This window comes from Betta splendens, chromosome 13 (assembly GCF_900634795.4).
Source record: "Betta splendens chromosome 13, fBetSpl5.4, whole genome shotgun sequence".
NCBI classification, from domain to species: Eukaryota; Metazoa; Chordata; class Actinopteri; order Anabantiformes; family Osphronemidae; genus Betta; species Betta splendens.
In genome coordinates, this window is record NC_040893.2 from 13,158,557 (window position 1) to 13,178,777 (window position 20,221).

The window sequence follows — 20,221 nt, forward strand, 5'->3', positions numbered from 1 at the left end:
AAACAGAATCATCCAGAGATCAAAATTATGCTTTGTAGGATGTCAGAGTGTGTAGGTGTCAAGGTGAAAACGCTTCATTTTCCACATCATTCTCAGGGGTCCACGTGCTGTTCGCTCCGAAATGTTCCGTATCGATGCTCGGCAGAAACAAAAACACCGGGGGCTGACCTCTCCGGCGGTCACACCGATCGCCAGCCGCGAGGCGCAGCTCAGGCCTGCAGCCGAGTGGATTCATCAGGGAAAGTCAAGGTGCATTTCATTTATCAAGATTCCTCATCCTATCAAACTCAACAGTGAGCCAATTGCTATTTCACTTCCCCAAAATTGCCCTTTAGCCACAAGGCTGTGAGCCTCGCTGCTCGCAGCGATGCCCGAGCCCAAGAACAGCTTGGAGAAACCTGCGCCGTGTTGTAGTAGCACAGCGCGTCCCGTTCGCTGCTCTGGCTCCACTTTTTCCAATCACACCGTCCAAATAAATCAATACATAAATATTAAAAACTAATCTTTTCATAACGCTAATATATTCCACCCACATCGAGCTTGCCGTCAAGGCATCTGCTGGTGTTTAAATTCATTTTCCAGTTGTTGTTGAATAAATAGACACTTAGGACCAAAGCTGTCTTGCATATTTTTTATGTACTGTACACCTCACCTCACTCTATCACGCCGCACTGGATCAGCAAAGAAGATGTAAAAACAACACATAAATGCTGCCTCGAGTTTGTGGAGGGAGGTGTTGCACCTTCCTGTCCAGTCATGTGGGCTTGCTAGGTGGATTAACAGAGGTCCTAAACTGAGTGCTACAGATTGTTGGGATTTAGGGATTTGGAAGGGAGGGATTGACGGCACAGCGTGTAGACCGGGGCGGAGATTGGGAGCAGATGGCTGTGATTTGGGCACGATTATCCAGCCGGCATTGTCACTGATCTCCATCATCCTGTTTCATTTTCTCAGGAAGTGCAGCTCATCTCAGAATGTCAGCCAGAGAATCCAACTGCCCCAATCCGAGGCGAGGGTCTGTTAATGGGGAGGATTAATGGTACCGTTTCTGCAGTGTCTGCGTTTCCCCACTGACCCGATGATCGCCATTGTTACTCTAAACGTCATTTATCGTTTACAGTCTAAAACAATTAACCTCACAGCAGCTTGATTCGAGCAGAATGAGGTAAATTCACTCCTACTGTAAATCTGGGTATATTTATACTGCACCTCTCAAAATAGAAAAGCTTTTAACCAAGTGGCACAGAAAGTGTTGACTATGGAGGCGTTGTTGCTGGATGAGGCAGGTGGGACCAGAGCAAATCACAAGATTAGATCATAGACGTTCTAAGGGGAGAAAAACGGCCCCGGAGAAGGTCTGCCAAAGGACAGGGGCCAAAACCACTCGCCAAAGGAGGAAATTCATTTGACGTTGTGAAAGTGGGAGGCAAATAATATTAATCTCAAACATGAGCATATGTCGTCAGGGTGTTTCTTGGCACTGCGGAGTCCATTAACAGCCAGTTTCTATCAGGCGCGATGGTTTGTCCAAAGCCCATGTCAGCGAGAGGTCAACCAATCTTTTTCACACGGCGCATTTAAAACAAGGTTAATCCCGGCCGGTCTCTGTCTTATAGAGGGCGCGCTAATCGGAGTGCTCCATTAAACGCCTCCGGAAGGTTAACGCAGACGCTGTGAAAGACGTCCCTGCACACATTCAATCATGTATACACCAATGTCTGTTTAAGTGTTAATGCTGTAGCCTTCAGCGACGCGCCACAGACAACAGTAATATGTTTCCCTGCTTTGTTCTTAGTGGCTAACGTCTCAATCATAATGCGGAGTGCGTCTGCTCTGATCTTCACTGAGGGGAAAAAGCTGCAGGTTCCATTTGCAGGACTTTCATAATTTCTTACCTCTGTAATTACTTCGGCTTCAGACTGAATAGCTACAGGACCATGTCTGTAAATCAATTTAATTCATTAGCAGCTTTATTTTACGTTGCACTTTTTCTGGCGAGCCCATCAAATAATTTCATCAGCAATCACACGGCGTGAAAAATAAAACCGATGCTTCGCTTTATAACCACTGGCGTGTTCATTATTAGAGTCTGTTGGAGTAACTCTCTTGACAAAAACATTGGCTAAAAATAATCTGCGAAAGATAAGGTTTAATTAAAAAAGAGTGAAAGTAGTCAGACAGAACACCTCCGCACGTCACCTGACCTCAGCTTCAGTCCTAGGCTAAGCTGATTTGGCAGAGTGACACTTCGCCTCGCGTTTGACGTCTTTGTGACAGGACCCTCTGTGAAAAAGACTGTTGGCAAAATTTACACCAGTGTGGGGTGTGAGCGAGTCTCCCACTAACACAGACCACTAACAAGCTCAGCCCACATCCAGTTTGATTTCCATGCTGTGTGTGTGTGTGTGTGTGTGTGTGTGTGTGTGTGTGTGTGTGTGTGTGTGTGTGTGTGTGTGTGTGTGTGTGTGTGTGTGTGTGTGTGTGATATACAAGACCCAGGGCAGGTGACAAACACAGAACTCTAAATTTGGAGTCCGTGGCACCTTAATAATGATTGTGAGCAGGCACTAGAACGCACCAGGGGAGATTACGAGCCCCTGACCACTGCAGAGCTGCTGAGGCGTCACTGAGACCGTGTCCGCTTCTTTTTTTTTTTTTACTTTTTGGCTCCTTTCAGCCATTCTGTGAAAAAACCAAAAACAAGCAGTGTCCACAGTCCACAGTGTCAGAGGAGTTAACTCCCGAAAAAGCCACATCCGCGTCAGCATATTCGGCAAGCAACAAGGTTCCCTCTCCGTGAGCCTACGACACATTAAGCTAAGACACATAAACGCTTGGATCTCTCTCGCTCGCTGTGCTTATTACAGGACAGGCTACAAAGTGTGGGCTCAGCGTTTCCAGCCAGCCAATGGCACAAACATGTGTTTCTCCGAGGTGCAGGAGGACTGAGATGTGCCCGCTCGACTTCAGCGTCCTTCCTAAACCTGCCTCACGCTCAACGCCTGAGGTGGCATCAACTAATGCTCATAAGACATTTCAAGCGGAGGTGAGCGTTTCTCTTCATCGGAAGCCACCGAGGACCCGAGCGCGGCGCGGGCGGCGCACGGGGATGCCAGTATCAAAGCCTGGGGCTGTTGTCGTGGGATTTATTTCCAACCCTGGGCAGGCGCTATAGGAACAGAAGCATTATGCTAATAAGAGCTCGCCCCGCGAAGAATACATTTGCCGTCGGAAAACATTTTGGCTTCCGCCTTGGGAGCTAATTGAGTGCTCTGACAATGCAGTGCTTGGTTGGTTCCCATACACACAGTGGAGGAAAATTCAATTTCGCAGCAGGTTCAGAGCACTCTGCAAGAACAAGGGAAAGAAAAGGGGGTGTCTGGATTAAAGAGTCTGAGCTGGCTCAATGGCTCCGCGTCTGGCTCAGTGGGCAGATTCTTTTCATTACACTGTTGTGTTTTATTGTTTTATTGACCAGCTGACAGTGAGACTGCACATGTAAACATACAGTGCGGCACCTGTCAGGCGGACTCCAAACCACGTTTTTACATGACGCGCGGAGGTGTCGAGCCACAATCATCTGCAGCGCCGGCGACTGTTGAATGTGACTCACTGTTTATTGGAGAGGCCTCGCGTTTGATCGTCGCTTGGTGTTTCATGCTACCTGTTTGTCCATTTTGTTAGCTCGTTGACATTTATCTCCTATAAGAAGAACTGCATGTCCACCAAACACCTATATCCATGTATTTAAGGTGCTAATTAACAAGCCCTTAGTGCTTAATGAGCGTCTTAATGAATGCTTTCTTTAAGGCTGGCACATCGGAGCGTCTGCTAATTAAACCTCCATATGTTTAAAATACAACGCTCATTTGTCAGACAAGTACACGGATACTCAGTACAAGTATCTGGCTAAACGGAGTGATCCGGTTATCGCCGGTTGGATCAAGCGGATTTCTAATTAAGCCCGGAGCCACATATCTAAATAGATCAGACCTCGGCGGCACCGGCGCCGCCGTCCTCCGGCTGCTGTCGCCGTGACCCCCCCGCGCGCTGTCCGCGCTCATATGATGTTGTCCGAGTGCGTATCACAAGTGGCAGAGGGACCCAGCTGGTGGCACTGGCCCAGACCTTCGCCCAGTCACAGAACTGGGGTCGGGCCAAGCCATGGAGGATTGCTCTTTGTGCCTGTCTCGCTCTGACCGAGGACACGGAGAAGTGGCAGCGGATCGCCCCAGGAAACGCGGAGCTGCCAGAGAAACCCAGCTCTCACGCCGATGGAAAACACATTCATACACACAGACGTACATGGGAATATTTAAAATGACAGCCTCGCATTAAGAGTTAGATACAGTAATGACGGTGTAATGTTACTGCCGGGACAACAAGAAGCTTTGTTTTGGACCAACATGCCATCAACACTGATAATGAGCAGCATCACATCTGTGCTGCGAGGCTTTGTTGGTGTCGCTAACTGATCACGGCAAATAAAGGCTTTTGTCTACACGGCGAAGGAAACTGCAGGAAGGATGTTTTTGAGAAGGAAAAACAAGTTTACTTTGAAGGCAGGGTTCCAACACTCTTGGGACAGCCTGCAGATTTCTCATTGTCATCAACATAGGTGCGCCCTTGATCAAGAGCTCGCGCTGCCCCCATTGTTTGCTCCAGTACGGGGCGGGTGTGTGTGTGTGTGTGTGTGGGGGGGGGGGGGGGGTACAGTATTTCCTGCTTCTCAAAACCAACACATCCACTTGTTTTCATGCCTTGTTGAGTGAAGCTCATGTCTGACAAATTAAAATCCGTGAAGAGACCAAAGTGCTGTTTAGTCCACATCGACTTTGGGGGTCCTGGAAAAACACACAAAAGCCATATTTCCCCGCAAAGCTCGTTGTCTTGTTTCCAGTTTGATGGAATACTTTGAACCTATTAAAGGCGCTGCTTTGTTCTGCCTCGGTAATTACCCACCAAGCTAAGCGCAGGTTCGAATTTGCATCACAATGTGCGGGGAGCGGGTCTTCGCTCGACACTGCAATTTCGGAGATCTACGCGCGATGGGAGGGAAATGAGTCCCCAGGTGTCAGGGGGCTGCGCCGAACCCGGTCTCCTGCTAAACGACTTCTAATTCAGGGAGACCTTTTCTCACTACCAATGCTGAACAATTAGCATTTAAAGCTGGAGGTGCCGTAGCCTGTGCCGCGGCGCTGCGCTGGGGGTTTGTAGCCGGCGGAGGACAGAAGCAGCGCTGTTAATTCCAGCACGGAGGTGGCGATTCGTGGGAGGACAAAGTTGCGATGCGGCCTCTTTTACATTTCCAGCCACTGAGCACTATCAACTTGTGTACCTGGCTTTACTGAGGCCATTACTGGAAGCAAGTCTCTATCTGTCTCTTGTCTCATTTGCACTTCATGCCAAAAGTTCTCTATGTGGGTAGCCTTCAGTGTTGTTAATGATGCTGCCCTTCTGCTATACACCAACAACTCAGCGGCGTGCGCAGAGACAGATAGCGGGAGATGTGGAAGTAGGGCACCTCGGAGCAGCCATTGGGCCCCGCACGCGGAGCGGGACTTCATCCTTTAGTCTGGTGGATGATGCTGCCACGTGGCGCAGCAGTCTGCCGTCCCGTCTAGAGGCTTCCGGGGCCTCGACCTTCCTGCCACACGGAGCCCCGGCGGACGCCGAAGTCGTGTCTTTGAGTCGCAGCGCACTTGTGTTCCTTTTTTCAACAAATCGGTCCGGATCCGCGCGCGGCGAAGCTAAAACCTGCACCCTGTGGCCTCCTTTTCATGCACGTCTGAGGAGACTCGGAAAGCGGAAGCTTGTCGAGGGAGACAATTCACTGATCCTCATACTATGGCTCCTCTGTTCCCCGAGAGTACCCTGCCATCAATCATCTATTTGCTTGGCCGTCACACAGGCATATGTTGGAGTTGTCCTGTCATGTTGGATTTTGTGAGCTTCCACATGCCCCTGACCTGCTTTGTGTCGCCCCAGGGTGAAGGGGCTGCAGGGTGGGGGGACGGGACAGGCTAGTGCGCCCTGTCCCAGCAGGACTCTCTGAGGTCAGGTATAAGTGAGTGCACATGTGACATGCAGTCATGTTAATCCTTCCATGTTGCTGTTTATTTCTTTCTTTCTTTCTCTGCTGTCATACCACGCTCTCCCAGCATGCTCCGCTTTGGTTTCCCCAGCTCTCACTCCAGCCGTGTGACTTAATCAGCCTGACAGACTCGTGGTGCCCGGGGAAAGTCTCTCTCTCTCTCCGCAGTCCCCTTTCTCCTCAGGTTTACACTCCCTGTGACAAACGCATTCTGGCACCTTTCGAGATGCAGCCCTCTCCCCGACGGACGGCCGGGCGCGTGCGCGGACGCAGACAGGTGCATGCTGGGAGACACGCGACGGCCAGAACACGCGCTGGCTGTGGTTAAAAAGCAGGACGCACAACATCCCCCAGGCGCACGTATTATGTCTCGCACCCCCCCCCCCGGATACCCTCGCTGCTCCACTTTAAGTGCCGGCTCGCGCAGCGTCCACGCATAAAGAGGTAGCAGTTTGCCTTATTGCTTTATTGTTATTGAGTGACATTCTCAATTAGTTTTCATCTGAGTCTTGTGGCGTCTGACCTCTTGAGTTCTTTTTCAGAGCTCATTATAAAAGCAATGGGATTCTACAGTACGTCCGTGGCGCCCACTAACCTTGGATTGTGTCCAATACGTTCTGGCTAACAAAGTAGGCTGGAGAAAACTTCAGCCCGTGGTTAAGGACCTCCCCGCAGGGCTCAGATGCTTCACTGTTTAATTCAGCAACACAACAGCACCCCTGTGGTATCTTCAACCACTCCACTTAATCTGAGAACAAGAACTGATTTTTACTTTTTTTCTGGAAAGGCCAAATGTTGCTCCCTCACCTCGGTCTCTCATCTGCTGGGACCTGATTAGACACGGCAAAGGAAGTATATTTTAAAAGCCTGGATATGCCTCCTAAGTTTTTTTGGTCGTTGTTTAATCACTTATAATTTATTCATTACACCTGAAGATTTTCCTGGAAAATAAACTTGGCTCCGGGTAGAATACAACCTCTGTAATCGACCTTTACTCCCATTGGTGCCAAATTACCAAGTATGACTCAGCTGTGACTCAGACTTTAATTCTGAAAAATAAATTAATGCCATTGCTTACTGTGTTATGAGGTTGTTGCACATCTTGGGGCCTTTTATCGTGTGTTTCCTGCTGTCTTCTATTTGAATTCCTACATTTGGACCCCCCCTGACATGCCTTTCTCTCAAAGCTCTGTCGATGGACAGCTTTCAGACTGATGGCACCTGACAAATGTTTCCCCTGACATGCGATTTCACCTCTCCCCATCTCTTATCGTTCTCTTCCACATGCCTACGAATTTTAATGACATACCTTACAGGCTTTCTCTGGCCTAGCTGAACTGATGGAGCAAGCGTTCTACAGAGCAGAATAATCTATTCTGGAAGGCAAAACAAGGAGAAAGGGAGAAGAAAAGCAGTGGTGGAGGGAGATTTTGAGAACTCAGATAAGGGACATATGTTAGGTCTGCTCAGGGATTCTCTCATTATTCTCCATTTTCAACAGAAGCAATGATGAGAACGAAACATTTCCTATCTCACAAAGTGGCAATTTGCTCATTTAACGCCAGTGTTATGCAAGCCTGACGTCCTTTCATGTACCCTCTTTGCACTAATTTCATTCTTCTCCTCCGTCTTCTCTCGTCCGATAATTCTCGCTTTATTTCCATTAAGCTTTTGTTTGTTCACAGCGATCTGTTGCTGTAATTTATTAGAGCTGTCAGCTTAAATGATGTGGCACGCCGACGCGGCCCGGCAAACACTCTCCTCCCCCCCCCCCCCCCTTTTTATGGAGAGCTGCCCTAGTTTCGTACATGGAGGAAGAGGCAGACATTACAATTAAGGTGGTGACACTGACCCCCTGGTGGCCATGTTCAGGGACCAGATGTCCTGTCAGAGAGATGCTGGCCCTCACCTCCAGGGAGCTCCGGGTTGAAATCTGGTTCACGTCTCAGTAGGGGAACGGCGCTGCTCCTGTTCCATCATTAATTCAAGGATAACAGATTCTGGAAGCACGAGCCTCTTCATCCCTTTTTCATTGTAGTCCGCTACACTACACAACTCACTCATTTGTTCATTGTTATGCCTTTGAATTCTCCCCGGGTTTGCTCTCTCCATACTAATAGTCAGTCACTGGACAAGAGCCGTTTGTATAATCAATCACATCGCGAATGTCTCTATCAGTACGTTCCCAAGATTTGTTCTACAGTACCTGTTGGGCTGATTTGGTTTGTAATCTCATTTAAGATGGAGGGAATTAGCATGGATGCTTAGCGGGCTAAAAGGAGTCAAACATTTTTTGTTCTCACCCTGGATGTTTGAAACATGCTCGTGCAGCTATTTGCGCTGTATGAAGTGTGTTTCCCTCACAGGAGGCCTTAGAGGAAACGTGATCACAAAGAGACCCCACAATCTTCTCTTTTTTTCATTCGCTACCCCTGCACGCTGCTTCTCTCTCTCATTTTGTCCTGTTCTCTTTTGGTTTTTTTTTTTTTTTAGATGAAAGACACTTGTTTGGCAGCCTTCAAAGAGTCACAGAACTCTGAAAGTCACTTGTATTGCGGAGTTGTTCATTCTCCATTTTATATCCAATATGGAGGTGATGATCAAAAGGATCAGAGATGAGGGAGGGATGTCTGCTTTAGAGTAAACAACACAAGTATCAGTCCCCAGACCCACAGAAGGCTCTCTTTTAAGGACTACCCTTCACCTAATGACAAGAGCAGACACATCACAGATTGTGTGTTTAACAAATGTGAATTTCACTAGATTTCAAATTAGTGTGCCAGGATTTTGGAGTTTTAAATGAATAAATCTGGTCCAATGTGTCAGTGTGTATAGTTAAACAATCCATTAAACCCATTCTATGCAACTCCAGGCAAATATAGAAGCAAAATATCAAAGCATTAGGCAGTTACAGAGAGGCTGCAGATGAAGACTGACAGACGCCAAGCCATTAAGTTTCCACTCAACGTGGAGCACACACATCTGGAGGAGACTCTTCAGGCTGCAGGAGACATGAGATATTTCCTGCGCGTTTCAAAGGAGTCTGCTCGTACAGCTGGGTCCGAGCTGATTGCATATTTTAACGGAAGCCTCGTCAATAATTAAAGTCCATAAGCTGTGCAAAGTTTAGAGGCCGGGCACCGGGGGTGACGGGGGACCGGTGACACCTCGACGCGTCCCACTGAGCGCTGCCACCGTATTCCTCAGAAGCCCTGCTGCATTTTTAATGTCCTGCTCCGTCAGTGACACACGCGGCGCCGGGACAGCGGCGTTGGCGCTTCCAAACCCAGTCACGACGCACCGTGAGCTATAAGCTACACAAGGGTATTCTTGATAATAACATTATAAATCTGCTACGTTTCCTACTACTCTGCTGAAAGCACACAGCATCGTGTCATTTGGAAAAAAAAACATTAATATGTAGTTTGGACTAAAGCTGTTTAGGAGAAGATAGGCAAACAGTGTGTAATAAAATTAGCATACAACGCTAGAGAGGAATAATCACATTTGTGCTTGTTTACACGTACACACAAATACTCTTCCCAGACAACAAATGCACTGGCATTGAGGATTAGGACTGCAAGACGCAGATATGTTTTAATTTGTGACAAGACAGCTCTTCCTTTTGAGGGTTCTTTTCCTTCTTTCTCCTTCTCCCTTTGTTGTTCTTTCACTTTGTTTCCCAAGTGCGAGATTTTTTTTTTGTTTGTTTATCTTGGAAGCCATTGTGTTGCCATTGCCATCATCTGTCTGCTGTTAGATAACATTGCCTTTCAGCAGTGAGAAAATCCTCCAGTCGTACAAAAAAAAAGGGAAATGGGAAAAGAAAATAGAGCAAGACTTTTACCTAAACGCTCCTTCGCCTTCCGCCAGCGAAGCCCCTGCGTATGTACTCACTGTTTTCATTTTATTTCTGCCTCTGCGTGCGTCAGTAGCGACTGCTACACCCCCCTCCCCGCACACACGAGCACCGGCAAAAAAAGAACGATAACACATAGATTTCATACATCATACACCTAACTACTTCAGAGATCAGAGCTCTGAGAGAAAATACAAATCTCAGCAATAACACTGCCACCATTTTCTTCAAAATGCCTCATGGGTATCAGTGATGAAATGGGGCCTAAATTGCAGTGGACCTGATCTCCGAGCCTCTCTGGGGTAGATACACCTGTGATGATGACACCGCAGGGTAACCTGGGTTCCAGCAATTGGAGGTCTATTTTATCCTAACTACTCACTGGTCCTGCTTCCTACTCCTAAAAAAAAAGATTACTTGACCATAGTGGACCTGTCTATCTACCAAACCCATCTCGCCTCATGTTCCTTCTTTGCAGGGCACTGTCCACTCATCCATCATTACATGGGCCTTCCTCTAGTAACATTATCACTTTAGATAAGGCTTCAATAAACTGTGTATGGCTTTTAGGGCTCTCTCTCTTGCCACTCTAATCCAATCTCTGATGTGGAGTCTGTTCATCATTGTGCACCACAGGCATTTTCTGTGTCCCTGTGCTCTTCGTTGTACAGGAAGTAATGGATGGCCGTGCCCTTGGTTCACCCAAGACCCTTTGGTTCCTCTTCAGCTGTTTGTCTTGAGGTTGTCTCAAAAGGGTTTGCAGTGTGCTATTTTAATTTGATTAAATCAGGTTTAAAAGCATAGAATGGGCAGCGGGGCGGGGGGAGGGTGGCCCAGTATAAGGAGCGAGTTCTCTGCTATTTAGCAGCGAGCAGTAGCCAAGAGAAAGTGGGAAACTGAAATGACTTCTGTGCTCCTTTGTGATTTGCGCTAATGTTCCCCCGGGATTGAGCAATGACCACTGTGAATTCCCCCGGGATGCCAACCAGATCGAAGCCCCTGCCAGCGGATTTGAAAGGACAGCAAATCATTTAAACTTTCCTGTGTGCATTAGCATTTTCCCAGTGCCCAGGCCAACCTCCACAATATTAAATTGCACTTGATAAAATAAAATAAAATCAGAGAGTGTGACAAGAGCACTTCAACCTCCAAATCTGCCCAGTGAATATTGGAGTGGCCACTAAAAATTAATTATACTTTAATTCACTTTGTTTACACTGTCAGGTTTGTGACATCCACTTGGGGGGAGCAGCTAATAAAGGAAGAACGCTGGGCGTGAGACGTGCCAAGGCGCCGGCTGGTGCAGCGCCGCCCGGACCCGGCGTAGCGGAGTAGCTTAGGGATTGGCTTCAGCTTGATCCTGGTTTTGACACCACATTATTGTTATTGCATATAAAAATAGGCTACGTATTAAAGTGGGCAGAGTGAATCCCAGCAGTACCATATTAAAGAAACATCACAAGTGCTGGCTTGCAGTCAATACAGCTATTTTCTTATATTAGGACATATTAATGTTGGAGGATCGATGTGACTCTTTATTTATAGCATGTTATCGATGCTATCAATAGATTCCAGCTCTTGGGGCTCGTGTGCGCCGCCGTCTCTCATCCGTTACAGCGCTCCAGCCGACTTGTTGTTTGGTAATCCCAGTGAGGGCACGGGCTGTGTGTGCGTGTCTGTCTGTGCGATGCTTCTGCCAGATGACGCTTTGCCTTGTAAACAGCTACAGTGACAGAGTCACGGGCCCGAAGCTGAATTCGACTGGAGACCGATGGAGGGATTTTCTATCGACATGCAAACCGAATGGTGTCAAACGCATATATGGCTTCCTCAACAAAAACACACACAGGAAGCAGTTGGTCCATTGCCAGCATTAGCGGCGGTGAAAGAGTTGATTGTGGGGGCTGGGGTGTCGCGCAGGACAGTTTCTGGCTCATGTACGAACGCTGTGATCCCCTCAAGTGAATGGCCCTTTCTTCACAATTGCTTAATTGTCCTACAGACAGGCAGGCGGCTCACAGCCTCATTTGGCATCTGGTAAAAAAAAAACGAAAGTGACAAACAGGCTCTCCTCACGGTGTATGGGAGAGGATTCTTTATTCTTAAAGCTGCACACCCCCCCTTGGCACATTTCAAGAGTTTTGGCTTGGATCAAGAGCAAGTTGGTGCCGCTATTGTGCCTGATGTATTTTGTTGAATAATACATATTTTGGCATCAGTGCCAGATCAAATAGCCTTTCAGAGAAGCCGTGCCTCTCGCCACCGGTGTCTGCTCTCATGGAGAGAGCTGTTTTTCTATTAGTTCATTGAATAACAGCGACCAAGTCCTTCCATTTAGCGCCGCTGAACACAGGCTTGATGCATCTAGTAAAACCGGAGCGCATAAATCTCATGCTAGAGGCACATCAGAATCTGAGATTGTTCCACGCGTTCTGCGCCTTTTCCCAAGAGAGGACATTCCACTGGAGTCCAGACAGATACAACAGCCTCGAGGTCTGCTTACAAATAGAAATACATATAAATATGATCCATTACCTTTGTTTTTGTTTTGTTTTTTTTCCCCCCTCGCAACGTGTGCATTAGTTGTAAAGGCAGATGCATCCACATTCATCCACAGGTGAGAAGCATCTCCCTCCCCAGATTCTGGTTGTACAAGTTAAAAGGCTGATTTGCATTTATATTGCCATTCAAGGCTTGCAGCCATAATTGGCGTGGCAAGGCGGCGAATGCACAGGCATCGCACATGCTCCAGTGCTGACACACACACACACACACACACACACACACACACACACACACACACACACACACACACACACACACACACACACACACACACACGCACTGCATGTGAGGTGTGCATTGTGTTAACACTTGGAGAAGCGGAGCGAGTTTGGGAGATTTCAGGAGGATGGAGGTGAGTTCATCCTGGCTTAACAGCGAGCTGTCGCGGAAACGTCTTTTCAAACACTAAGAAGTCATTATGAGATCAGCAACACAGTTCTTCAAGTGCCACCTGTGCTGAAGCACCACATGCATCCTTTAGGCTGTTTCCTAACTTAGCCTCCGCAGCCGTGTCATAGCGTCGCGTGGCTGGTTTACTCGTGGATGTTTTGAGCATTGTGGACTCAGAAACGTGTCACAGACTCAGACACAGTGCTGTGCAGCATGAACAGCGGATTTCTCAAGCAGTGAGCTGTAGATTTGCACATTTGCAATTAAGCCTGATGGACATAGGGCATGAAGGCGAGGCTTCTACACCACCAGCTGCTTTGTTACTGTACTGTACTGTATTATTGGGCATCAAGCTTTCTGGAGCTATACAGAGGAAAGGAAGGTTTTAACTGAAGGATGACGTTTCACTCACTGAATAGTTCGTTTTTTTTTTCTCAAAAAAACAAACTTTCATCTACATCATTTTTATAATAAAGTTGCAATTTTCAACCTGGTGCACAACAAAAACAAACCACACTTTCACCCACATCACTCTTGCTTTTGTTGTCATCACACAACCACTTTAGACAAAGAACACTATGTTCCTAAAACCATGTATCTAACAACAGCAAAACTCTGCACATATTAATGGACACTCTTGGGATCTGAATGTTAGATTTTATTGTCTATTCTCTCAGCTAAGAATTTTTAAAATCCAAAACTTGGACCAGGAACAACCCCCATTAGTGTAAAAAAGGGAAATACAAAGGTTATGACTCAACGTAAGACAAATACGCTTTTCTCTTTTCTTAGTTTGACCATTTTCAGCAAAAGTCACTCATGGTCACATTGTTGAACCCACCTCACAGACCCCTAGTGATCTACGAGCAATCACAGATCCCAGGAGCAGGTCAAATAGATCTATCCATCAGAATCTTAGACACTTGAGACTCGTCTCGCTAAAAAAAGACAGCGCTGAGCGCAGAAAGCCATCTTTTTCCTTCAACCCAGCCACTTCGCTCGCTCTCTCAAGATGGCTAAGTATATATGACTACTATAACCACACCTCCCCTCTCAGAGGAGAACGAACACGAAATGATCCAGTACTCCAGCTCCCCCACGGCGGAGCACAGCACCGTGGAGCTCCCATCCTTACATTTAGCAGGAAAAACATAGTCTGTTGATTCCTGTGCATTTAACTGCAGAAAGCCTTAATCCACACCATAATCTTCCACCAAATAAAACCTTAACTGGGTTTAGAGGGGGCTTTCCTGCGCACTCAGCCACGTACTGCTCAGCACGCGGCTCCACTTAAACACTGACCGGCTTCAGTTGTTCGACGCGCCGCCACCCGAGTCTCACGCGGATGAAGGTGCGACGGCGGCGACGAGCCGAGCGAAGACGCGCAGCTGCTGCCGCCGCCGCCTTCACAGGTGACCCAGTGATCACAACAGCATCTGGTTGAATTACTTAACACTGCCGCCCAACAGACATGTAATCCGGGATAATGCCCTTTTGCTGAGTGCTCCAATCTGGATAAATTCATCCCCGAGGAACGAGATCCAGCAGTCTCAGAGAGAGAGAGAGAGGGGGGGGGGGGTGATTGGTTGGTGCTAAAGAAAACTGTTGGGGCTGGAAAGAGGGTCTTCTCGAAGGATAATGAATCCCAACAGTAAACAGCTTGATGTTGTTGACTGGCTGACTGACTGCATGAGAGGAAGCAGATCATTGCCTGGTTTTCCAAGAAGACTCCAAACTAATCACACTCCCTTCTCTCGCTGACCTGAATCCTGACAGATTCAAAATGAGGCTTTCATCCGCGCTGGAGTCAGTGGATATACTGTACTTACTTACATCTGGCATTTTTGTGTCAGGATTATAACTAAAATATATTTGCAAGGCAGTTTTATCAAAACGTGCATATAATTTAAAATGACTGTATCCCCATATCTATTTACTGATCTTTAGGTTCTCTTTTTTTTTTTTTTAATTCTAATGCAGCAGCAACGCGGCATCATCCACGTATCTTTGCCAAACATATTTTTCTTGGAAACTTCCTCTCCCTCTAATGCCACAACCAATGGCAAATATTGGGATTTACAAATTCCAGCTGTCCGCCATCAGTCTCCCAGATTATTTATTCATATGTTTACTTATTACCATAAATATCCAACAGGACACCCGGCTCAGAGGGATTACAGTGGTCCTAATCTAGCGCGGCATAGAAATGAGCAGGGGTCAGCGGCTGAGGTGACTTAAGCTGGATAGCCTTGATGGGACGTGCAGCACAAACAAGAAAACAAACTGCGTGTCGCCGCCGTGAACCGACAACATCGTCCGTCAATGTGTTTGCCCGGCGTGATGTTAGCATCACTCACGCTCGACGGCCGCGTATGATGAGTGGTGAAGTCACGTGAACAGGACAAGGTCTCGCTCTCGTAGCTCCTGCCTGTGCATGTGTTTCATTCTGTCTCTCACGGATCCGGGCTCTCTGCGATTCTGTGGTTATTAGTGATGCAACTCATGCTGAAAATATGACTAGTGGAAAATCACTGCTTCTGACAAGATGCAAGAAAAATGTACATCGGGTTTTAGTGCTCAGATAGAAGAGGGATAAATCAATTAATTGGCTCTGACTTATTATGCTTGTAATCCACACATTAGACAGCAGTGTGTCTTGCTTACAAATAGGAATTTATAATAATGAGGGTGAAAATTGGTATTTCTGTTTGAATGGTGTTGTGTCTTGTAATGGGCTGCATCTCTTTCTTTCTTTTATTCTCCTTTGGAAAAGCGAGAATCATTCCTCCGTCTGTGAAAAATCCACACATCCAAACATGACACTGAAAAGACATTTAATTATACTGTAGTTTAGACTTATGTATCAAGGCCCGCTGCCCATGAAAAGCGAGTTAAGAGTCGTCTGACAGCAGTTAATAGACAGCAGTAAATGAAATGTGGGGGCTGTGGTGGTGGCGGGGGGCATTAAGACGTGCTTTCCAGGACCAAGGAGCAGCTTAGTCTGGCAGAGTCGTGAAATCAGGAGTTCTGACGCCAGAGATGCGAGGGGGGGGGGGAGATAATGAAGGGAGGAGGCAGGAGATTTTTAAGAAGATTGGGATTCTGCTCCTGTGCAGCAGCACTGCCCCTAGTGGGCGAAGCTGGAGTCTGAAAAGCAGATTTCATTTCCCCAAGCAGAGCAAAAGCCAGCAGCCACACACACACACACACACACACACACACACACACACACACACACACACACACACACACACACACACAGGCTGTGTATTAATTTCACAAAGTATCATTCAGAAAAAGAGACGCGGGGAAAAGGCGCAAGAAGCAAAGAGAGACACAGAAAGTGACACACGCTTAACGTTGACAGCGCGTGATTTTTCTCTGTAGCACATTTCCGTCAGAGTCTGGCACGTCTAGTCCGACTCTTAAACGAACCCCCCCCCCCCCCCCTTCCCCCACAGGGACATCATGCCCTTGCATATTTCACCCCTTTCCCCGACACGGGCTGGAGTTCTCATTCACAGAAGAGGGAGAGAGAGCAAAGCAGAAAAGACAGACAGACAGTTCGTCACGGGGCGAAATAAAAAGGTGGGTTTGGAGTAAAATCAAGAGGAGCGAGCGACCAATGAGTGACCAATGCTGCGGGAGCCTCTGGTCACTGGTTGTGTGAGAGAAGAAAAGGAGACGAACGAGGTCCTGGAGAGGTTTGGCCTGAGGTGAACGAGTACCTGGAGACAGACACACACACACACACAGCAGAAGGACGGCTGCCCCACATGTACACGTACACACAGCCGCACACACAGGCGTCTGCACCGAGTCTCGCTTCGAACCCTTTATTTCCCAGAGTGCGGAGCTCAAAGTGCCCGGCGCATCTGCATACGGGCCGCCTCTCATTTCCATCTCCCCCTTTAGTTCCGCGGCCTCTCGCAGGACAGCTACGCATGTGACGGACGCGGCCGCAGGTCCCCACTGTCCCCCTGTTCATAAAAATGAGATTGTTTTTTCCGCGCCTTTCTGCTGACACCGACTCGGCACATAAAACGAGCCGTAATTTGTACAACAACAGTAAGCTACAGGGAAGCACTCTCCCCCCCAGAGGCAAGCGCCGAGAAGGAAGGTTGTTATCCCCTGTTTACCTGGCAGAGGAAGCAGTATTTTATATTATGGTAATAACAAACTGCTGAAATACACAGCGCTCCCGTCTCATTCCAGCTGGAGCACTCACTTCTATCCAGCTGGTCCCATCTGAAATATGGTGCTGTGCTGCTCCCAGTACTGGGGCCGAGCCTGTGGCGGCGTGCGAACGGAGATGTGGCGACGAAGGCGTCGAGCGCCGGACCCAAACAAAGCATGCAGCGTGTTAATGAATGGCGCGGCCTCAGGAAAACGCCAGTTTTAGCATGGGATGTGAGTGAGACATGATAAAAGCTGTGAGGAAACCGGTGGAAGTCAGTTATAGAGTAGATAAAAGTGCAAATAAAAAGCTGCTCTGCATTCATTCCAAGACGCAACCAGAGAACCCAGAAGAAGAAAAGACAGCAAAGCAGGTGCCATGAACACGTATGGGCCACAGTGGCCCATTAGCAGAGGTCTGGACAGAAACCTCCCAGTGCTTCCACTGGGCCCACTCTCGTGGGTCAACTCACATGACCACTGCTCCCACAGAGTGGAGGAAAAGCCAAGTTACAGCTGAGAAACGCTTCCCAACTCTTTAACTCCACTCACTTTCTAATTTGTCTCTCCTGATTATTTTCTCCTCGGCTTTTAAGTAAACGCCGAGTCAGCACAAACGCATAATCACAGTAAATGTGGTGTTTTTCTTCCTAAGCCGTGAATGCGCTGAACCCAGGGCTGTTTGTATAAAAAAGAAAGATCTGGAACCAAGTTTCCTTTGTGTCGGCAGCGTTTTTACCAGATCTGAGGGTTTCAACACATAAACTATCGGAGAGCTCACGTTCGTCAGGACCGGGTTTAGTCCGGTCTGTGCCGTGTTGCTAACTCCACGCACACGGCCTGATGGGGGTCCGGCTCCGGCTCCGGTTCCGGCCCGTTACGGGGACCGGACGCGTCCCCGTCCCCCCCCCCCCGTCCGGCTGAGCCCACGCCACCGCTGAGTTGTGCCGTACTTTGCTCGCTCTGAACGTCTTCCTCAGACGACCACCTGGTGGCAAACCGGGGAAGCAGCTCATCCGTCCCCATTCTGCCCACAAGCACAGTGTCTGCAAATCAAAATAACACGCGGAGACGCCGGCCGTGAGAACGGCCCCTGGCTGCACCCGCGCCCGCCGCCGCTAACTTTTCCCCCTCCTCTCTTTGGACCAGACCCCCCGTAGCTGGACTCAGCGCGGAGGGGCTGTCAGTTCACAACAATGTGACTCGGGCTGAATGCTTGACTGCACCGGAGTGGGGTTAGAGGGCTTTTGTTTGTGCACGTCCCCGCGTGTGACGGGAATATCAAGCTTCGCGCTGGAACTCCTCAACTCTGCTTCCGAAAGGCACAAAAGCCCCCAAAAACACTGCCGCGGACTCCAACTACAAGCGCGCGCCGCTCGTTCAGCCACAGGACGGCCGCACGCCGACGCCGTCCTTTAATTCCCCCTCTCTCTCGCTCTCTCTGCTTCGCATCACACACGCAACAGTGCACGTGAGAGAGCCGTTTTAAAAAGGCATTTAAAAGAAAGCAACACAAATGGGCAGCGGGAGCTCAAGCATCAACACAACGCACAGTTCCCAGTCGTCACGAGCGCCAGATGTGATGGAGAGAACTTAAGGTGGGAAACTTACCGTGTCCGGAGATCCACAGGAGCATAAGGACCCAAGGGAGCATGTCTGGAGAGGAGCGCAGAGGGCACAACCTACGGGAAACAGTGGGCGAAGGTGAAACAGAAGTTGGCAGGCACAAACACGGGCACGAGACGAGACAGAGCGCCTCTGTGCTGCTGCTGCTGAGGGGACGGATGCTGCGCGCGCTCAGCGGCGTCTCCTTTTACCAGAAGCCTGGTAGTGTGTCTTCGGTCCTTCTCCTCTTCTGCTGATTCTTCCTTTTGCTCGCTCTCTCTCTCTCTCTCTCTCTCTCCCCCGTGTGTCACTCTTCGGAGTTGCCGGTGCTCAGCTGTTGTGTTGACGATGAGCTCGTGGACTTTGCGCGTCTCGCCCGCCGCCGACTCTGAGCGCACGCACGCACGCTCACTCTTCCTCTCGCTCGCACAGTTTCTCAGTGCCCATCAATTCTCCAGTCTCTCCAGCCCTCGCTCGCCCCCTCCCCTCCCCACCCCTCCTTCCTCTCCCATGCTCTGTCTCTCTCTCTCTCTCTCTCTCGCTCGCTCCTCCACTCACACAGCGGGCACAGAGAGGGGATAGAGCTGCACAGCCAGACTCCTCCCCTCCCTCCCCTCCCTCCCCCTCTCCCCGCCGCTGAGCCTGCCTGTCTGGGTGGCTGTGGCGGTGGCCGAGCGCGACGCCGGGAGCCCGGGGTCCTCACTCTGGGAACGAGAGCTGCCATGGGAGAAGCGGAGCGAGGGTGCGATTCTAATTAGAATGAGAATGGGAGCAACCTGCCCTCAACTGCTACAAATAACACAGACATTCACACGCAAAGAGCAGGCTCACCCCTCCTCCCATTTAGGGTCCCTGCTTTTTTTTTTTTTTTAGACACCAAAGACAACGCTGAATTGTACAATCCGCGAGCCGCCTTGAATATGGATAAAGCCGCCATTAGCATTCATGACCAAAGCCGTAGTATTCATTAGTAAAGCATTTTTTTTTATCTGGGGTGAATTAGACTCACAGTCATTCACTCAAGGAACCATGATGCAAGACGTCATGAAAAGCCCAAATGCACCACATGCTTACTAACAGGTTTCCCAGGTTATGCCTGTTCAATATTTAAACAGCACATTTATATCTTGTCTTATTATGTTCCAGGGCAATAGATTCACATAAAACAGAGAACTGAGAGTACGATGCTGTAAAAGCACTCTGCTGTAGATCAGCAAAGGCTGCCAGGTATCACACACAGGGAAACAGAACAAAATATTGAGTTTTCTTTGAAAGTTTAGACTTTTATTTTTTTCAGTGACCCACAAACATCATCAAATGCAGATTTTTACAGCTTTTCTTTTCCCTGTGAAATATATACACATGCAGTAACATATAAAGGATGAATTCCCATAAAATTTAGTTAACAACTGATTTTCATCTCAGCCATGATTGACATTCAAATCTGGACTCGCTCTTAATGTAAGATGTGCAGCGATGCCCACCAGCTACAGATTAGAGCTCTGATAGTGGCACAATGAGCGCTGCACGGG

General features: G+C 48.5%; 1 protein-coding gene across 10 annotated transcripts in view; it reads right to left on the reverse strand.

The window, feature by feature from the left end:
• kirrel3b (kirre like nephrin family adhesion molecule 3b) overlaps positions 1 to 19,158 on the reverse strand; it is a 128,076-nt gene extending 108,918 nt beyond the window's left edge. For 8 of the 10 annotated variants that reach the window (XM_055514317.1, XM_055514315.1, XM_055514320.1 and 5 more), the window contains exons 1-2: positions 18,902 to 19,158; positions 18,696 to 18,766 (exon numbers count right to left, since the gene is read on the reverse strand). In XM_055514317.1, coding sequence (XP_055370292.1) covers positions 18,696 to 18,738 — 43 coding nt within the window. In that variant the 5' untranslated portion in view covers positions 18,739 to 18,766; positions 18,902 to 19,158. The remainder of the gene's footprint in view (positions 1 to 18,695; positions 18,767 to 18,901) is intronic. The other 2 variants (XM_055514321.1, XM_055514322.1) reach the window with 1 other exon arrangement.
• Positions 19,159 to 20,221: the final 1,063 nt, after the last annotated feature.